Here is a 17,319-nt window from a genome sequence, read left to right as displayed (position 1 = left end):
GATTAATTGATGAAGAAAATTGAAAATGATGCAAAAAAATGGAAAGATATCCTATGTTCATGGATTGGAAGAATTGATATTGTTAAAATGTCCATACTACCCAAAGCAATCTACAGAATTTAATGCAATCCCTACAAAAATACCCAGGACAAACAAATAATCCTAAAATTTATATAAAACCACAAAAGACCCTGAATAGCTAAAGCAATCATGAGAAAAAACACTCTGACATAAATTACAGTAATATTTTTTCGATCTGCCTCCTAAGGCAAAGGAAACAAAAGCAAAAATAAACAAATGGTATCTAATTAAATTTAAAAGTTTTTGCACAGAAAAGAAAACCATGGACAAAATGAAGAGACAACCTACTGAATGTGAGAAAATATCTGCAAATGATCTGGATGATAAGGGGTTAATATCCAAGCTATATAAATACCTCAGAAAACTCAATATTAAAAAAACCCCAAATAACCCAATTAAAAATTGGGCAGAAGACCTGAATAAACATTTCTCCAAAGAAGACACACAGATGGCCAATTGGCAAATGAAAAGATGTTCAACATTGCTAATCATCAGTGAAATGCAAATCAAAACCACACCACAGAAAGGCTATTAACAAAAAGACCACAAATAATAAATGTTGGCGAGGATGGGTAGAAAAGGGAACCTTAGTACACTGTTATTAGGAATGTAAATTGGTGCAGGCACTATGGAAAACAGTATGGAGGTTCCTCAAAAAACTAAAAATAGAACTACCATATGATCCAGCAATTCCACTCCTGGGTATATATCCAAAAAAATCCAAAAACACTAATTCAGAATGATAATGCATCTCAATGTTCATCACAGCATTATTTACAGTAGCCAAGACATGGAGGCAACCTAAGTGTCCATCAACAGGTGAATGGATAAAGAAGATGTCGCATATATATATATATATATATATATATATATATACACACACATACTTAGAATGGAATATTACTCAGCCATAAAAATGAACAAAGTTTTGCCTTCTGCAACAACATGGATGGGCCTGGGGGATATTATGCTTAGTAAAATAAGTCAGACAGAAAAGGACAAACACTGTATGGTATCACTTACATAAGCAATATAAAAACTAAAACAAACAAATGAATATAACATAACAGAAACAGGCTTACAGATAGAACAAATTAGTGATTACCAGTGGGGAGGAGAAAGGGGGACGTGCAAGAGGGGGTAGCAAATAAAGAGGTACAAATTACTATGTATATAATAAGTTACAAGAATATATTATATAGCACAGGAAATATAGCCAATATTTTATGATAACTTCAAATAGCATATAATCTATAAAAGTATTAGATCACTATGTTGTACACTTGAAACCATACAATATTGTAAATCAACTACATTTCAATAAAAATAATAAGCTATAAAAATTATCTTTACTGACATTTTAATAAAACTCTTTCCTTTCCTTACTTGAATTTTCTAAAATATATCACGCCAAGCAAGAAATACAGTAATAGTAGGGAGCCATTTAAAAATACCCATTTCTCTGGCTCCCTTTATTAAAAACTCATGACAAGAAGACTTTAAAAAAAAAACTATGTGTAGAAAATCAGGAAGTGTGTATTTCAACCAACTTTAGTAAGTCTTATAATGACGGTGATACATTTTATTGGCTGGAATGATCTGTTTGCTGGAATGATTTTCCATTAGTCCTTATATCAGGAGCCTCTAAACAGTCACTGAACTTCAGGCAAACAATACCAACTAAGTGTCATGAACCAGGAGGTACTGAACTACAGGATTAATAGAGGAGAAAGACAATAGGCCTTTAGTAAATGAAGTTCCTCACACCAGTCTTTTTAATCTTCTTATTTTATAGTTGATAACCCACACTTCTTATCAAGATAAAGGAAAATCTTGTCATGACATTTTCCCCTAATTTTTTTGTGTATTTTCCTTCCTTAATCTAAAATCAGAAATATCTCAATATCTCAATTCATATTATTTATGCATTTATTGAGTTTTTACTATGGGCTATGCACTGATCTGTACACTTTACATTCCTATGAGGAAGGTACCATTATTGTACCAATTTCTTGGCTGAAGAAAGTGAGGCTCAGAAAGGTTGAAATACCATATTTCATTGAATCTAAAATGCCAACACCATCTACTGTAAGAGACACCATTATTTTATGTACTTCTAAGTGAAAAAAATCACTACCACTCACATTATGGTACAATTCCTTACGGAAAGTCCTACGTTACTCAGATTTCAGTCTCACCAGCTTTTGAAATACATTATATCTATTAAGAAGATAAAATGTCAACTTTTCTGAGTTTTCTGAGGTATTTATATATTTTAGATATTAACCCATTATCATCCAGGTCATTTGCAAATAATGCCAAGTTTTCCTGGCTCAGCTACACAACTTGGCATGTGGGAGGCAATCCTTTTGCAGATTATCTCAATAAAAGAACAATAAAGCTATCTCTACTTGTGGGAATTCTTTACTTTAGTCCCATAAAACACTTGACTACTTCTTTGCAAGAAAATGTGAACTAGTGATCATTCCTACAACAGCAATTATTTGCTTTACTAGTATCAAAAATTATATCCTGTTGCTGTTTCTGTCTTTCTACATATATATTAACTTTACAATTCAATGCTTAAATATTGCATTAGCTTTTTGAAGAGTTAAAGAGCAGTTTCTTTCAATATGGACAGCACCACTAATGTATATAACTCGAAGTAGTAATAATATGAATAGTCATGACCAAGTTTGCTATATCAGGCAATATCTACTATGTCACAGTTACATCCTGACTTACAGCTATTTCAAGATTTCATCAGTTTAAGATCTTACCCAATTTCAAAGATGTTAAAATGTCAAGGGGAAAAAGTGTATCTCAGAATCAAAGAAGTACTTGTATCAATATAAGGTCTCAACAGCAGTAAATGTTATATACTGTCTCTACTGAGTGGTCCCACTAGTAGGTAGGCCTGCTAACAGATCAGAACCTATGGATAAGGGGAGACCTGATTCACCATTAGCCTTGTTAACTCTTGAATATATATGTGGGACACAAAGAGAAGGCTATAGCTGGCTCTCTCTTAAGGCTTTTCACCAAAGAAAATAGGATGCTACTCTCTGGTGGTCAGTCTCTAGTGTGCAACCTGACTTTTGGGCTTAGGTGAAAATAACAGACCCTAACAAGGAAAATCTCTCTGCCTATTAGATCTACCACAGAGAAGCATAAACTCACAGTTAGTTGTACCTTCTACTCATTACCAGAAAGTCATAGAATCTCTAGCCCTTACCTGAGGAGAGATTATAACCATTACCCACTGCACAAATCTGCTCTTGCTTACTTGAATTCCTTTATAATCTTCATTGCTTGACTGACTCACAAGTAAACACCAACCCACCAGAGAACACTGGCTAACCCTTTATCATCAGGGAAGACATGCTTTACTTTAATTTTACCAACATGGCTTAAAAGATATGCTCTACTAAGAAACTCATCTTTGGCAGGTGCTAAACTATGAAAGAAAGCAAACACTGCAAATTTTTAAAATCTTGTAGGCCCGTTATCTCTCTGTTTTCTTTCTGAAACTCAAGCCTGCTATAACGTTAAAGGCAAGAGCCTAGATGTATGGGCTTTTCTATTGAATCTTAACATTACATGTCTATAAGGTACCTGGATTTTAGAACATTTGCTTCCCCATATTTTAGGCTTTTTATTTTTCTTTCTTTGTAATGGCTCCAGAAGCTCAGATCATGTTGCTTCCTAGAACATCTACTTTTTTCTTCCTACATAAATTATTATCAGTAGCCCTGAACTTTATGAAGGCCAAGTGATTCTTTAATTGGCTCCTGAAATTGAGTCCTCATATGCTACAACTGAATAAAAAATTCAACTTTTTATGGCACATACGGAAAACTTCCTGAAACAACACTCAAATTGTACTGACTTTTCAATTCTTAATCCACTCTAATCCATTTTTTACACAAAGTTTAAAAGTTCCTAAAACAAAATTTATATTATGTTCATATTATTCCCCTACTTAAAATAAACTAGTGACTTCCTACTGCATTAAAAATAAAATCTAAATTTTTTACCCTGTCCCACAAAGACATGAGTCTGAATGTCTCTCCAACCTATCATTCTATCACTCTCCCCACCAAGTAACTATGCTCCAACACAGAGGTCTTCTCTAAACTGAACATACCCAAATCTTTGCTTCCTCAAGGTCTTTCCACATGTGTACCTTGTGCTTGGAATTTTCTTAACGACCATTCTTCACATGGTTAACTCCTTCTCATACTTTAGGTTCCTCCATTTAAATGCTCCCTGTTCAGTGAAGCCTTCTTTACCCCTCATCTAAAACAGGTTTCACACAATTTTCTCTACTCAGTTGTTAATCAGTTGTTTTTAATCTGTGGGTTTTTTTTTGTTTGTTTGTTTGTTTTAAATCTGAGACCCGGGCTTCCCTGGTGGCGCAGTGGTTGAGAGTCCGCCTGCCGATGCAGGGGACACGGGTTCGTGCCCCGGTCCGGGAGGATCCCACATGCCACGGAGCGGCTGGGCCCGTGAGCCTGCGCATCCGGGAGAGCCCACAGCAGTGAGAGGCCCACGTACCACAAAAAACAAAATCTGAGACCCGTAAGTTCCATAAAGACATGGGTATTAGTTACTAGTTTATCTTTAATACTGTTGGGCTGCACCCCACAAGCCTATAAGGCCAGTGCCTGCCCAGCTTTAAGACTGAAGAAAGAGCCTGGAGTCAGTGACAGAGACATCAATGGTTTAATGGATGGGGGAGCTTACATGTCTGAGGCAAGGTCCTGGAGCGACATCTCATCGTGTGCAGCAGACCAGCAGACAAGACATGGCAGCAGGCTTTACTGGGGGTGCGGGGGTGGAGAGGAGGGGCGGGGACTGCCAGTTATAGGGGGAGTCAGGTTGGCTCACCAGGTTACCATGGAAACTAGCAGAGCAGCACACCCCTCATCGCCCCTTTGATAAGAATAATCACTAGCTGGGCCTGGGGCAAGTGTGTAGAAAGGTCAGTCAGGTGAGTAGGGTTTAGGTGAAGCAGGCACTGGTGAAGCAGAGGAATGTACAGAGAGCCAGAGAACAGCCACCTTGAGTGGCCTGACCATACAAATATCAAACACAGTGACACTACACAATTAAAAAGAGATGAATAAGAAAAACTAAAATAACAATCCGTTATATTGTACTACTATGCTCCAGGCACTGTTCTAAGCACCTTACATCTATTAATACGTTTAATTCTAAGTATGTATATAAGATATGCACTACTATTACCATTATTTTATAGAAGAGAAACTAAGGCACATAAACGTCCCCAAAACTATTTAAGAATCATTTTAAATGGTGGGCTTCAAGAACGGTTAACTTGTAATCATTTAAAAATTAAATGGGTATGGTTCTATCAGGTTGTAACAAAAAAAATAGTTTAACTTTTTAAAAGAGTAACAAGTTATTCCATTTAAATTACACACCAATTTGTACTTGATAAATGAAAATGAGAATTTCTCAAATTATTGTTTATATAAAGTCCAGGTGGGCTCAAAGCAAGGAAACTTCATTTTGACTACTGTTTTGCTCTTGGCCACTTTGTGGCAGTGTGTTAGGAATATCACAAGGTGCTTTTCGGTTTTTGTAACCTTCCTTCTTCCTAGAACAGGCACCTATCAGAAACTAAGTTTACAAGCCAACGACATGTGCAGAACCTGCTCTGTAACTGTGCTTTCAGAATTAGGGTAAGTAGAAAAATCTTTGATAAATCAGTGATTTTCAAAGTGTAATCCTAATTTCCAGAGTTTTGAAATGGTTGTTGACAATTTTGCCAGTTTCAATTACTGCTTTTTGGAGCTTAAGAATTTCTAAGCTCCTCACTCTGACATTCTGGAAGTCCTTTCTAATAAACTTTTAAAAAAGATTAAGATATCTTCTAGTTACCCACCCAGACAGGTGTTAGAAGTATAAGACTGTTAACTGGACATTATATTATTTTGTATCCTAACACTAGCAATCAAAGCACTCTATTTCCAAGAAAGAAATATTGGAATTGGCTTGTTTTTGTTTCTTGCCTGGCAATAATTTAAAAAAAAAATCATGTTTAAATTTTCTGAAAAGTATATTTTAACAACTGTATTTTAATTTTTAACAATGTGAAAAAGTTATGCCCAACTTATTTCAGTACTGTTAAAATATACACATGAAATATTTTGTAAAAATTAAAATTAAATAAAAATCTGAATGAAATATAATCCATTACAGGGAAGAGTTCATGATTTGATAAAAAATAAACACTTTTGTATTTGAATGAAAACAAGTAAACAAAATTTCTGATTTTATACAACAAATCTATTCATTTTAAGAAGAATTAAACTATTATAATAAAAAGTACTATCTGTACAGATCCAATATATACATTTATATGATATGATATTTTGAACAAACATCTATGAAAGCATTAAGGAGAGAGAAACTCATTTTTCCTAGGAATGTAAGGTAAGATTTGACAAAGAGCTTTTCTCAAATGGAGAAGAGAGAGAAGAACATTTGAAGTAGAGAGATTTACATCTACAAAGGTAGAGAATTATAAAAGTACCCAATATATCCAGGAAAGAGCAAGTGGGGGAGATAGGGATAAATTTCTGAGATGAGGTAGGAAAATTCAGTTGATGGTATTGTGAAGGGTCTTCAAAGTCCCAGTGAAAGAGTGTGAAATTCACCTGCCAAGTACTGTGGAAAATGACTTGATAAAACCTACATGTGAGAAACACAGTTCTTCAGACAACATAAAGGATGAAGTTATGAATAGGAAAAGAAAAACCAAATTGAATAAAGAATCACTAGAAGTTGCTTTTTTCTAACCCCACTATGTCTGTACTGTAGGCTGTGTTTCTCACCCAGAAAACGAAGAGTTCTTCTCCATTTGATACTGAGATGAGATTATTTTCCATAAAATAAGATGTTCATTAGTTTTGCTGCTTTGACTGGTGGGTCCATAGAAGCAAAACTCAGTCATAACCTGTGAGAAGGGCTGACAGGACCTTTATCTGGGTAAGGTCCTTCCTATAGGTCATTCTGAAATAAAGATAAACATTTCTAAATGAAAAAAAAAAGATGTTTGTGAGAAGATTTGTTAACTTCTAAAGTTCTTTTCTAAGTTATTTAAATATAGTAAAAAGATAATGTTAATACCTCTGTCGTTTTTTTAAATTTATTTAATTTATTTATTTTTGGCTGTGTTGGGTCTTCATTGCAGTGCGCAGGCTTCTCATTGCAGTGGCTTCTCTTGTTGCAGAGCACAGGCTCTAAGCCCAAGGGCTTCAGTAGTTGTGGCTCGCGGGCTCTGAAGTGCAGGCTCAGTAGTTGTGGTGCATGGGCTTAGTTGCCCCACGGCATGTAGGATCTTCCCACAGTAGGGATCGAACCCATGTCCTCTGCATTGGCAGGGGGATTCTTAACCACTGCACCACCAGGGAAGCCCCCTTTGTCATCTTATTAAATGGCTTATTTATTTATGCAGGAAGAAAATAAACTCAATATAATATAAAAGTCAAATTAAAAGCAATAGAAGAAAGAAAAATACTTGGTACCAGTCTTTGACACTAATCAAGTTCTTGGTGATGCCACTTAGGTGAAATGGGTTCTATTTTCCATTACCTATAAAATGAGTAGGTTAATTAAGACTTCAAAAGTTCCACTCAGATTTAAGCTGAATACTTTATAGTTATTTTCTTAAATCCACTACAAAAGAATTGTACATGTCAATTTAATTTGCTTGTTTATGTAAAATTTTACTTTACCCCAAAAGTAGCAAATAAATCCTTGATACTAGCTCCAAACTCCTGATCTTTTGTTTGATCTCTGTCCAACAAATGAGGCTGTTTACGTTCTCCGGCTTTTATCCTCGCTGTGCCTATATGTTAACAAGTAAAAGAATCTTATGACATGTTCAAATAACTAAAACACATATTATAAACATACATCCCAATACACCCAGTTTGTCTTGAAATGGCAAGTGAGCTGTTTTTGAACATGCTAAAGTCAATCTAACTAAAACGCACATTCTTCTAAAACAGTGCCGTCCTAAAGAAAATTCTGTGATAAGGAAAATTTCCCATATCTGTACTCTCCAGTACTGTAGCCATTAGCTGTACTGTGGTTGTTAAATACTTGAAATGTACCTGCTACTACTGAGTAAATGGATTTTTAATTTAATTTAAAACTTAAATAGCCACATATGGTGACTACAGTATTTGACAGCATAGACCTAAAATATAAAAGCACAAACTTTGATATTACTAAAAATATTTTGTGCCAATGAAATATACTACCATTAGGAGAGTATTCGATTTCTCTAACGTTACATGTATATTTTAGTGTTTCCAAAAGAATTTTAATAGTTATTACTCTATCTTACAACAATTCTATGGGGTAATACATGCCTTAAATCATGATAGGTAAATAGGTTTAAATATGCTTCTTTCTTTAAGAAAACTTCTGAATTTTAGATATAAAGCATTTTTAAAGAGGAATGACAAGAAGCAAGAATATGTACTAATGAAAGCCTGGTACATAAATAATACTTGGCTACATGTGGCTTTATTTGTTCAAATAATACTAGCACATGTCACTGTATGTCCATGACAGAACGAAATGTACACAGAAAGAAATGCAGTTCAGCCATATTCTGAGAATTGGTAGGGATGAAGAATATACTGTCCTTTAATTTAATGAATTATATTTTTATAGTCACCTCGAATACCGCGTGGAAAGCATGAAAATGGTATTAATGTAGACCATGCAATAACTGCAATAATAACAAAATGAATCCACCAACTCTGCTGCCAGCGTTCATTATCATCACTGTCTTCAACACTTTAATAGAGAAAATGAAAATTTTCAACTTTGTCTATTTTAATACAAACAAAGCCATGATTAAACAGAGCAAGAAACAGCATTTTCTGTTAATTTGTTATTGTTTTGCTGAAATTGAGTGGTTGTGAGTTCTCCAATTATGTGGTTCTCTTTTGTCCTGCAGGATACTAAATTTTTTCCTTTCCCCACTTTTCCCCTGTCCATACACGTGGCGAAGAGTAATTCTCTGTTCCTTTTAAACTTGTTTCTCCAACAGAAGCTATGCATTTAGAAGACATCACTCTAAATCTCATCTCTTTTTTGAAATCATTCCTGCCCCTTTAAATCATGTGCCCAATTCTTTAGGATAAGCCTGGCCCTTTAAGTTGCACAACTAACACTGTATCTGGGTACGTGACCCTTTAAATCACATATACTTGGTAATCTTTTTCTTATAGTCCCTTCTCTGAACTCTCAGATTGAGTGTGTATTAACACTTCTAGTGATCATACCTAATCATGCTTTGATAGAACTTTGTCTTCTTTCTTCCTTGTGGTTTTTCTTGGTCGGCCTTTGCAAACTACAAAGCCTTACAGTGGGCAGGGTGAGATGGAAATGTGAAGGATCCTCTGCTGGGATTTGTTGATTTTTCCCTTTTTACTCACAGTTCTTTTGCAGTTTCAACATCCTTTGTCTCCAGTAATGCTCAGGCCATAATTTTGTGGGGGATTTTCTCAGCTGTGACATTATTTTGTATCAATGTAATGGTATTAGGAAGTGGGGCCTTTAGGAGGTGATTAGGTCATGAGGGTAGAGTCTGCATGAATGTGATTAATGACCCCAGATAGACTTCTTGCCCCTTCATCCATGTAAGGACACAGGGAGAAGCAAGGACACCAGGAAGCAAGATCTCACCAGACACTGAACTTGCCAGCACCTTGATCTTGGACTTCCCAGCATACAGAACTGCAAGAAGTAAATTTCTGTTTTTGTAAGCCCAGTGTATAATATTTCTGTTACAGCTGCCCAAATGGACTAAGACAGTACAGAAGAAAAATTCCTGCCTAGAATAAGTATCTTTCCCTATAAAGACAAATCTGTATGTTAAAAGAGGGCCAACCTAATAACAAAGTAATCAACCTGATGACAGCTTGTCTCCCAATGAATGTGTCGTATCGGGAACTCAGGGTTGACCTCTACTACTGATGAATTGGATACTCAGCGGTAGGAATACTCATATCCTAGTAAATATTCTTGTTGAGAGGATTGTCCTTAGTGTGAAGAAGTCCATGTTACTGCACTCATGCAAACTCACCATTACTGTCACCATGGCCACTTTTCACATGAGCTTATTGAGGAAGAATTAGGGTGGTTAGAAAAAAAGAGAGAGAGGCTGGCTAACATTAACAGGATGGGACATCTTGTCCAGCTGATTAAAGAGCCTCTTCCAAAGTACATACCCTTTTCATGTGCCAGTTCTAAGAGTTTCATCCACATATCCTCCTGGTTACCTTTTTTTTTAAATCTTTTTCTAAGTCCTTGGCTACCCAACCATAAATTAGTATAAATTTATACCTCAGGCCATCCCTCTTTCTATGCTAAGTGGACAACCAGCCTGAAGTTCTACTCACTAGAATGATCTCCTGATTTCAAGGCCACTGTTGAGTGGAGTTGTAATATAGTGGCCATCCCCTTTCTCATCTCAATGAGAGAACTTAATATTCACACAATTAAATGTTTCCTTTTCCCTGGGAATATTTTCTAGTATTGTTAAAAGAAGCCGTATGACCCAGAACTCTTAAAATAACTTCTGTCCCTCCAGTGATTAAATGCTACAACTATTTAATTTCCTAGTCTTGCCCTCCCTGAACTTAATCCCATCCTACAACCTATGATCATTTTAGTAACTATCTTCAATTTACTCCCAGCAAGGAGGTTATCTGTGCATACAAATATGCAACCTAGTTCTGGAATCCTAAAGCTACTTCTGATACTATTTTTAGTATCAGTCAGGATACTGATAGGAAACAGATGGTGTACTCATCTGAGATAATTTGAAGAGAGAGGGACAAGAAGACTATTTCCAGTGATGTGGGCAGAGTTTAGGGAAATGAACAGGGTACAGCACAAAATTATGGGGTCAGCAGTACAGTAGCAAACTGTTATGACAAGCCTTAATGTCAAGTGGAACACTGCTTAATAAATGGAAAAGGAAGCCTCAAAGGAGGCGTCATCTTTAGAATAGGAATATAGCCAATCTTGATACAACCCCTGCAGAGACTGGAAGGATAATACCCTAGCCTTAATTTGCTCCTGCCCTCTCATTTGCCAGTGCCTCTCATTGGCCAAATCCAACTGAAATCCAGAGTTCAAGGGATTATGTTGAGGCTCTCAATATAGCCTCCTGGGGAAGAAAAGAGACTAGAGAAGGTTTTAGAAAGGTGGAAGTGAATTTAGAGAGTCAAAAAAAATACATCCAACACATATTCTCTGATACTTTATCTGCCCACCTACCCTGCCCCTTCCAGCTACCAAAACTTCACTATGGCTAGGTAAGAACCCAGATGAGCTGGCAGGGGAGCTAGGAGGAGAGCTTCCACATACTATCTGTAGCAATAAATATCTATGGAAATAGTTGGCAAGTTGGCAATAAATAAGAGGAGCTAGTTGGCTTCTGTACCTCAGTTTTAATTAGTTCTACGTTTATATAAAACCAGAGTTTCAGAAATGGAGGGTGGACCTTTCTGTTTTCTTGTAGTGGTAGATTTTTATCTCCTTCATTAACTCCGTCATCTTAATGAGAGAAATAAAAAAGGCAATAAGTCACTTATAGTACCACTTCCCAATACATAATTAAATATAACTTTAAAAATACATATTTAGGGACTTCCCTGGTAGCACAGTGATTAAGAATCCACCTGCCAATGCAGGGGATACAGGTTCAAGCCCTGGTCCGGGAACGTCCCACATGCCTTGGTGCAACTAAGCCCGTGCGCCACAACTACTGACCCTGTGCTCTAGAGCTCGTGAGCCACAACTACCTAGAGCCTGTGCTCTGCAACAAGAGAAGCCAGCGCAATGAGAAGCTTGCGCACCACAACAAAGAGTAGCCCCCGCTCGCTGCAACTAGAGAAAGCCTGCGTGCAGCAACGAAGACCCAATGCAGCCAAAAATAAATTATTAATTAATTAATTTTAAAAAATACATATTTATATAGCAAAAAGAAGGAAATAGTAAAGACTAGAGAAGAAATAAATGAAACATAGAATGGAAAAACAATAGGGAAAATCAATTAAATTAAGAGTTGATTTTTTTTAAAAAATCAAAAAATTGACAAACCTTTAGACCAAGAAAAAGACTCAAATAACAAAAATCAGAAATGAAAGAGAAGATATTACAACTGATGTCACAGAAATAAGAAAGGATCATAAGAAACTACTATGAACAATTTTATTCCAACAAGTTGGATAACCTAGAATAAATGGAAAAATTTCTAGAGACATATAACCTATGAAGACTGAATCATGAAAAAATAAAATATCTAAACAGACACAGAACCAATAAGGAGAGCAAATCAGTAATCAAAAACCTCCCAACAGGGCTTCCCTGGTGGCGCAGTGGTTGAGAGTCCGCCTGCCGATGCAGGGGACACGGGTTCGTGCCCTGGTCCGGGAAGATCCCATATGCCGCAGAGCAGCTGGGCCCGTGAGCCACGGCTGCTGAGCCTGCACGTACGGAGCCTGTGCTCCACAATGGGAGAGGCCACAACAGTGAGAGGCCCGCTTACCACACACACACACACAAAAAAAAAACCTCCCAACAAAGAAAATCCCAGGACCAAATGGCTTCACTGGAGAGTACCACCAAACACTTAAAGAAGAATTAATACCAATCCTTCTCAAACTTTCCCAAAAAAATTAAGAGGTAAGAATACTTCCAAACTCATTCCATGAGGTCAGCATTACCCTGAAAACAAAATCAGACAAAGATACTACAAGGAAACTACACACTAATATCCCTGATGAATAATGATGCAAAATTCATCAACAAAATACTAGCAAACCAAATTCAACAACATATTAAGAGAATCACACATCATAACCAAGTGAGATTTATTCTGGAATACAACAATGGTTCAACATATGAAAATCAGTTAATGTGATTTACCCCATTAACAGAATGAAGGACAAAAGCACATGATCATCTCGATGCAGAAAAAGCATTCAACAAAATTTAGCACCCTTTCATTGTAAAAACACTCAACAAACTGATAATAGAAGGAAATTACCCAACATAATAACAGCCATATATGAAAAGCCCACTGCTAACACTGCACTCAATGGTGAAAAACTGAAAGCTCTCCCTCTAATATCTGGAACAAGGCAAAGACACCTACCTATTTTTAACACTTCTATTCAACATAGTACTGGATATTCTAGCCAGAACAATCAGGCAAGAGAAAGAAATAAAAGGCATCCATATTGGAAAGGAAGAGGTAAAATCACCTCTGTTTGCAGATGACATGATCTTCTATTTAGAAAATGCTAAAGACTCCAAAGAAAAAAACTGTTAGAACTAATAAATGAATTCAGCAAAGTTGCAGGATACAAAGTCAACACAAAAATCAAGTGTGTTTCTATACACTAACAATAAGCAGCATGCAAGGCAAAGACTTGTACACTGAAAACTTCAAAACATTGCTGAAGGAATTAAAGAAGATACAAAAAAATGGAAAGACATACATGCTCATGGATCTGAAGACTCAATATTGTTAAAATGCCCTTAATACCCAAAGTGGTATACAGATTCAATGCAATCCCTATCAAAACCTCAACAGAATTTTTTGCAGAAATAGAAAAAAAATCCTAAAATTTCATATGGAATTTCAAAAGATCCCAAATAGTCAAAACAATCCCAAGAAAGAAAAATAAAGACAAAGGCTCCACACTTCCTGGTTTCAAAATATATTGCAAAGCTATAGTGATCAGAAGAGTATGGTACTGATATAAAGACAGATATATAGAACAACGGAAGAGAATAAAGATCCCAGAAATATATTCTCATAAATATGGACAAATAATCTTTTACAAGGATGAAAAGAATACACAACAGGGAAAGGATAATCTTTTCAATAAATGGTGCTGGAAAAACTGGATATTCACGTGCAAAAGAATGAAGTTGGACCCTTTCCTTATAATATATACAAAAATAACTCAAAATGGATTAAAGATCTAAACATAAAACCTGCAACAATAAAGCTCCCAGAAAACAACATACAAAGAAAGCTCCATGACATTGGATTTGGCAATTATTTTTTGATATGACACCAAAAGCACAGGCAACAAAAAAAATTAGAGAAATGGGACTACGTCAAACTTAAAAACTGCACAGCAAAGGAAACAATCAACAGAGTGAACAGAAAAACTATAGAATGGGAGAAAATATTGGCAAACCATGTATCTGGAGTAGGGCTAATATCCAGAATATAGAAAGAACTGCCTCAACTCAACAAAAACAAAAATCTGATTTTAAAAATATGCAATGGACTTGAATAGATATTTCTTCAAAGAAGATATATAAATGGCCCACAAGTATGTGATAGGATTCTCAACATCACTAATCATCAGGGAAATGAAAATCAAAACCACAATGAGATATCACCTCATATTAGGATGGCTGTTAAAAAAAAAAACCAACATGGGGCTTCCCTGGTGGCGCAGTGGTTGAGAGTCCGCCTGCCGATGCAGGGAACACGGGTTCGTGCCCCGGTTCAGGAAGATCCCACATGCTGCGGAGCAGCTGGGCCCGTGAGCCATGGCCGCTGAGCCTGCGCGTCCGGAGCCTGTGCTCCACAACGGGAGAGGCCACAGCAGTGAGAGGCCCCCGTACCACAAAAAAAAACAAACACAAACAAACAAACAAAAACCAATATGGAAGTTCCTCAAAAAAATTAAAAACAGAAATACCATACCATCTAACAATTCTGGGTATATATCCCAAAAATATTGAAAATAGAGTCTCAAAGAGATATTTGCACACCTATGTTAATTGTAGCATTATTCACAATAGCCAAGAGGAGGTTGAAGTAACCTAAAGGTCAACTGACAGATGAATAGATAAAGAAAATGTGGTTTATACATACAATGAAATATTACTTAGCCTTAAAACAGAAGGAAATACTGTTATATGTTACAACATGGATGAGGGTTGAAGACATTATGCTAAGTGAAATAAGCCAGTCATAAAAAGACAATTACTTCATGATTCCACTTATATGAGGTGTCTAAAATAGTCAAACTCTTAGAAACAAAAAGTAGAAGAATCACTGCCAGGGATTGGGGGTAAGGGGGAATTGGCAAGTTGTTGTATAATGGATATAGAGTTTCAGTTTTGCAAGACGAAAAAATTCTAGAGATACGTTACACAACAATATGCATATAGTTAACATTACTATATTATACACTTAAAAATGGTTAGGATGGTAAATTTTACACTATGTGTTTTATACCTCAATTAAAAAAAAAACTATATGTGGAAATAGTAGTATGGTTGTCATTATAAGTTGTTTTTTGAATTATATTTCAAACAGCAAAGATAAAATGTGTATTTAGATATATTTATATGTATACATATGTGCATATCAGTCACATTTACATATTTTTAAAATAGTAATTACAAATTATATATTTATAAGCTACAGTATCTATCCAATAAATATTTTATACAATGTAAAACAGAAAAAAAAGAGAAAAAAAAAAAACCCAGCCTACCTTGTCTCAAAAGTACTGTTCACAGAGGCCTTAATTAAGGGTGCTCCTATTGCATACCCCAAAGCATATCCGAGTATTCCTGCAGCTTCCACAAGGCCTATAAAATGGATACTGAACATCAAACAACTACATAACCCAAATTTGTTGTAAAAAGATAAAAATTATCTCACTGCAATGAATTATTTCTGAAAGCTTCATGGAATATTCTATTAGTCTCCAAAGAAACAGAACCAATAGGATATTGAGAGAGAAACAGAGAGACAGAAACAGAGAGAGACAGAGAGTCAGAGAGCGAGGCAGAGACTTTAAGGAAGTGGTTCATGAAATTGTAGGGCTGGCAAATCCAAATTTGTAGGGCAGGCTGGCAGGCTGGAAATCCAGGTAAGAGTTAATGTTATAGTCTTGAGTCCATAATTAAGTCTTAAATCTACAGGGCACGCCAGCAGCATGGGAAAACTCAGGCAGAGTTTCTACACTGTAGTCTGGAGACAGAATTGCTTCTTCTTTGGGAAATCTCAGTCTGTTCTGAAAGGCTTTAACTGATTAGAAGAGGCTCATGCATATTATGAGGGGTAATCTGCTTGACTCAAAGTCTACTGATTGTAAATATTAGTCACATCTAAAAATTATCACAGAAACATCTAGACTGGTGTTTGACCAAACAACTGGTTGCCATAACCTAGCCAAGGTGACACATAAAATTTATCATCATACATATTATTCAATGCACATATTAGAAAAACTCAGATAATTTTGTAATTCACTGTACCTTATTTAATCTATATATTAATGTAATATAAATAAATACACATATATTTAATACAAATTCAACGGGTCTTATTTCAATTTAATTTGTGGTACTAAAGCAAGATAATACTTTAACATAAACATCACCTTTGCATCCTTCACTTTAGCTGCCAGGGTGGCAGGAGGTAGCAATAAAGTAAGCTACTCTCTGTAGTGTATACATGTGTTTTAACTGCTATTCAATAGAATCAAAAGTAAAACAAACAGATTTGTTGCCACCAGCAGCCAACGGTAATGAATGGCTACAATTTTTTTTCTAAAAACAAACATAAATATGAATATTATCTATTTTAGTTCATTGATATGACTTTCCTTACCTCTGGTGGAAAAATTATTATTTTGGTGAAAAATGTTATTTTCTGTTAAGTCACCTTCACAATAAGTATGTAAAAACAACTTTAAATTTTTTTCCAAAAATGATAGTTAGATAACCCTGTATAAGTAGATGATCTACCAGGACCAGAAGCTATTACAATATAAAGAGGTACAGATTACTGTACCCCAGGGCTACTTATTGTGCAATACACTAGCATGAAATATTATAAATAGAGGATACTACATTGTAGCTAATTAAATAGCACATCACTCCTCTCCTTGATAGGATGAATGAGATTATGTTTTCATTAACTTCAAAATATCAAAGCTGGGCTTCCCTGGTGGCACAGTGGTTGAGAGTCCGCCTGCCGATGCAGCGGACACGGGTTCGTGTGCCGGTCCAGGAGGATCCCACATGCCGCTGAGCGGCTGGGCCCGTGAGCCATGGCCGCTGAGCCTGCGCATCCAGAGCCTGTGCTCCGCAACGGGAGAGGCCACAGCAGTGAGAGGCCCGCGTACCGCAAAA

At 36.1% G+C, this 17,319-nt stretch overlaps 1 protein-coding gene across 1 annotated transcript in view; it reads right to left on the bottom strand.

Moving 5' to 3' along the window:
* SLCO6A1 (solute carrier organic anion transporter family member 6A1) overlaps nucleotides 1-17,319 on the bottom strand; it is a 96,732-nt gene that overhangs the window by 62,278 nt on the left and 17,135 nt on the right. Inside the window, exons 4-6 of the mRNA XM_027101248.1 lie at nucleotides 15,672-15,768; nucleotides 8,801-8,922; nucleotides 7,848-7,960 (exon numbers count right to left, since the gene is read on the bottom strand). Coding sequence (XP_026957049.1) covers nucleotides 7,848-7,960; nucleotides 8,801-8,922; nucleotides 15,672-15,768 — 332 coding nt within the window. The remainder of the gene's footprint in view (nucleotides 1-7,847; nucleotides 7,961-8,800; nucleotides 8,923-15,671; nucleotides 15,769-17,319) is intronic.

The sequence above is a fragment of the Aethalodelphis obliquidens genome, unplaced genomic scaffold, assembly GCF_003676395.1.
Source record: "Aethalodelphis obliquidens isolate GAN/ISIS:26980383/991018 unplaced genomic scaffold, ASM367639v1 scaffold4, whole genome shotgun sequence".
Classification (NCBI taxonomy): domain Eukaryota; kingdom Metazoa; phylum Chordata; class Mammalia; order Artiodactyla; family Delphinidae; genus Aethalodelphis; species Aethalodelphis obliquidens.
Note: the sequence above shows the minus strand (reverse complement) of the source record. Positions and strands in the feature narration are given on the sequence as shown.